The sequence below is a fragment of the Theobroma umbraticum genome, unplaced genomic scaffold, assembly GCF_002168275.2.
Source record: "Theobroma umbraticum cultivar Fairchild unplaced genomic scaffold, ASM216827v3 scaffold_20.0, whole genome shotgun sequence".
Taxonomy (NCBI): Eukaryota; Viridiplantae; Streptophyta; class Magnoliopsida; order Malvales; family Malvaceae; genus Theobroma; species Theobroma umbraticum.
The window spans coordinates 5,423,396-5,426,567 of record NW_018397266.1 but is presented as its reverse complement, the minus strand read 5'-3'; the positions used below and the strand labels follow the sequence as shown (position 1 = coordinate 5,426,567).

General features: G+C 32.6%; 1 protein-coding gene across 1 annotated transcript; it reads right to left on the bottom strand.

Moving 5' to 3' along the window:
• Positions 1-2,139: 2,139 nt before the first annotated feature.
• LOC149526758 (uncharacterized) lies at positions 2,140-2,493 on the bottom strand. Its single transcript, XM_089784737.1, has one exon. It carries the CDS (start codon positions 2,491-2,493, stop codon positions 2,140-2,142), a length of 354 nt encoding a protein of 117 aa, XP_089640863.1.
• Between the last annotated feature and the right edge of the window lie 679 nt (positions 2,494-3,172).

Below are 3,172 nucleotides of genomic sequence, written 5' to 3'. Positions count from 1 at the left end.
CATTCAATTTTGGAACTCATCTATTGATAGATTTGAAATAGAATGCTTCCTGTTGCATATTGTCTACTATTTATCAATAGATGTTCTACATGTATCAATGGATAGCCTCTGAAACATTATTTTCTAGGCAAATTTGTGTATCTTTTCCATCCTTAGGTCCCATTGCTTCTTGGGACTATCTCTATGGCTTATTTCATGTCTCTAAACACATTCTCATGCCAACATAAAGTATAACTCAATAACATTATTCAGATGGACTTAACATGCAACCTATCATAAAGATAACAATCATAATCATTCCATTAACATGAAACTCACACATTGTGATGGTACAACCTCAATCAACCTTGGGTTGGCAATGTACAACCCCATTACACCTTGGGCATCTATGATGTATCATAGGAGTGAAGCCGTCACTACACCTCGTGTGAGTGGAATCAAACGCACTTGTTAAAGTTCTATTCTCGTAGCATTTAGTATATGGAATGTCCATCACATACATGCTTACTCATCTAATAAGGTATATGGAAATTTACATCATATACACATTTCATGGCTTTTCCTCATTCTTACTCTTTCATCATATCGTATGTAAAGCATGCATTACGTACATAATCTCACAGCATTCATCATGTTTCCTCAAACATCTCATGTAGTATACAGAAAACACATCATATGCATAAATATAATATCTTACATTAAATTCATTATACAAGCCATCACACATTTCAAGCCTTAACATATCTAGCATACACTTCATACATTCATGCATTAATCATAAATCATATCTTGTACCCACACTAGTCCAAAGACTAGAGTAATTGAGTGGGCTAAAGCTTAAGGTGCTTGTCCCTTTTTGTTAGATACTAGTACGTAATATCATATTTAAATACATAGTAGGTTGAAAACAAATTTTAAAATATTTTCTCATTCACAAATAAATTTTCAATTCATAAATATTTGTAGAAAATCGTATTCACCAATAATCCTTAAATCATATTTCAACTTTATATATCAAAATAGTTTTGAAAGTGATGAATCCACTCACCTTATAGGAAGCTCAATTATAGCTTTGATTCCATGTAATCCGATGTGTTTTCAAGTGATCCTATTACTCAATATTCATAGCAATTAATTTATAAACTAATAAACTCAATATAGTTTATCTAACCAATTTCAAAATTTATTCACTTCTGACTATAGTCACTTTCTTTCTCTAGACTAAGCTAGAAATGTATAAATCCTCTAAACTTACTTTAGATAAGCTTATATGTTGAAAGAAATTAAAAAAAATCAGCTTTAATACTCAATAGAAATTTCTGGGCAAAAATCATAAATTTCCAACATTAAAATGTGAGCTTTAAAGGTTTTAAAGCATAAAAATGACATTTTTATGATTAAATATCAAAACTAAGTTCAAAATTATTGAAGATTTTTGACTGAAAACAAGTTAAAAGGGGTTTAGGAAAGGGTTTGCCTAGGCAAAAATAGTTGAGGATTGAGAAACCCTCAGGTATTGTGTCATATTTATAGTTTGGAAAGTAAAAATACATTTTTATCCTTTTTATTTTTTTTAAAACGGTATCATCTATCGATAGTTCGGTACTATCTATTGATAGATGAGCTTTAGAACCCTTTCTGAAAGCTTTTTGATTACCATCTATCGATAAATTTGTTTATCTATGGATAGATCTACTCATCTATCGATCTATCTCTAGATGTTCTTTAAGGCAGCTTTGATAAATCCTTTTTAGATTGTATCTATCGATAGAATCTATCGATAGATCATCTATGGATAGATTAGGTTTAAAAAGAAAATAAACTTTAGAAACATGTTCAATTATACTCCTTTTAATACAAAACTTCGTAAATCACCTTAATGCATCGAAACATGATTTTTCTAAGATCAAAATGTACTTTTTAACATTCCAAACACAAAAATCATATCAAAACATTACACCATAAAATTTTCCATTCACAATGTTAAATTTCAAGTTTTGAAAGACAATTTAACTTGCTAATCTAAAGATTTCTAACTTAGCAAATCCCACATTAGGGTGGTGTTTCACATTTCCTCTCAAGGAAAATTTTTCCCCAAATTTAACTAAGGCACTAATTTTCATTGAATAAATATGGGTATCACGCTCGCCTGTCATGCTCGGCTTCCCAAGTGACCTCTTCGTTCATGTGGTTGCGCCATTGCATCTTGACTAAAGCTACCTCCTTGGAGTGTAACTTCTTCACTTGCCTATCCAAAATGGGTATTGACATCTCTTTATAGCCTAAATCATTCTCTAATTGCAAAGACTCATGTTGAATCGCGTGAGAAGGATCTGATTGGTACCTTTGGAGTACTGAAACATAAAACAATGGATGAACACTAGCAAGATTTGATGGAAGTGCTAACTGATATACTACTACGCCAACATCTTCCAACATCTCAAATGGTCTAACAAACCTCAGGCTCAACTTGCCCTTTTTACTGAACCTCATAATACCTTTGGTTAAAGATACTCGTAAGAACACATGGGGTCCTCAACCTCAAACTCCAACTCTTGATGTTTATGGTCAACATATGACTTTTGGTGACTCTGTACTGTGAACATCCTTTCCTTAATCAACTAGATCTTGTCAGTGATTTCTTGAAATAATTTCAGTTCAAGTAACTTTCTCTCATTGACTTTAAACCAACATATGGGTGACTTACATTTTTTCCCGTATAAAGACTCATAAAGCACCATCTCAATGCTAGCCTGAAAACTATTATTATAAGTGAATTCAATTAATGGCAAGTGTCGATCCCAAGGGATTCCAAACTTTATGACACATGCCTTCAATATATCTTCTAGTGTCTAAATGGTCCTCTTAGACTGTCCATTTGTTCGTGGCTGAAAAGTAATGCTAAAATTTAACTTTGTCCTCAAAGCCTCTTGCACTTTTTCCCAAAATCAACTAATGAACTGTGTGCCTTTATCCAATACTATAATGACCGAAACTCTATGCAATCGCACTATCTCATCAATTTACAGCTTAGCATATTGTGCCATTTCGTAGGTGGTCTTTACCTATAGGAAATGAACGGTCTTAGTCAATCTACCCATAATCACCCAAATAGAATCCTACCCTTTACTAGTATGGGGTAGTCCAGTCATAAGCCTATAGAAATATGCAC

What these genes read in the sequence shown, in the direction of transcription:
- LOC149526758 (XM_089784737.1), bottom strand. Translation starts at nt 2,493, where the DNA reads ATGAGGTTCAGTAAAAAGGGCAAGTTGAGCCTGAGGTTTGTTAGACCA.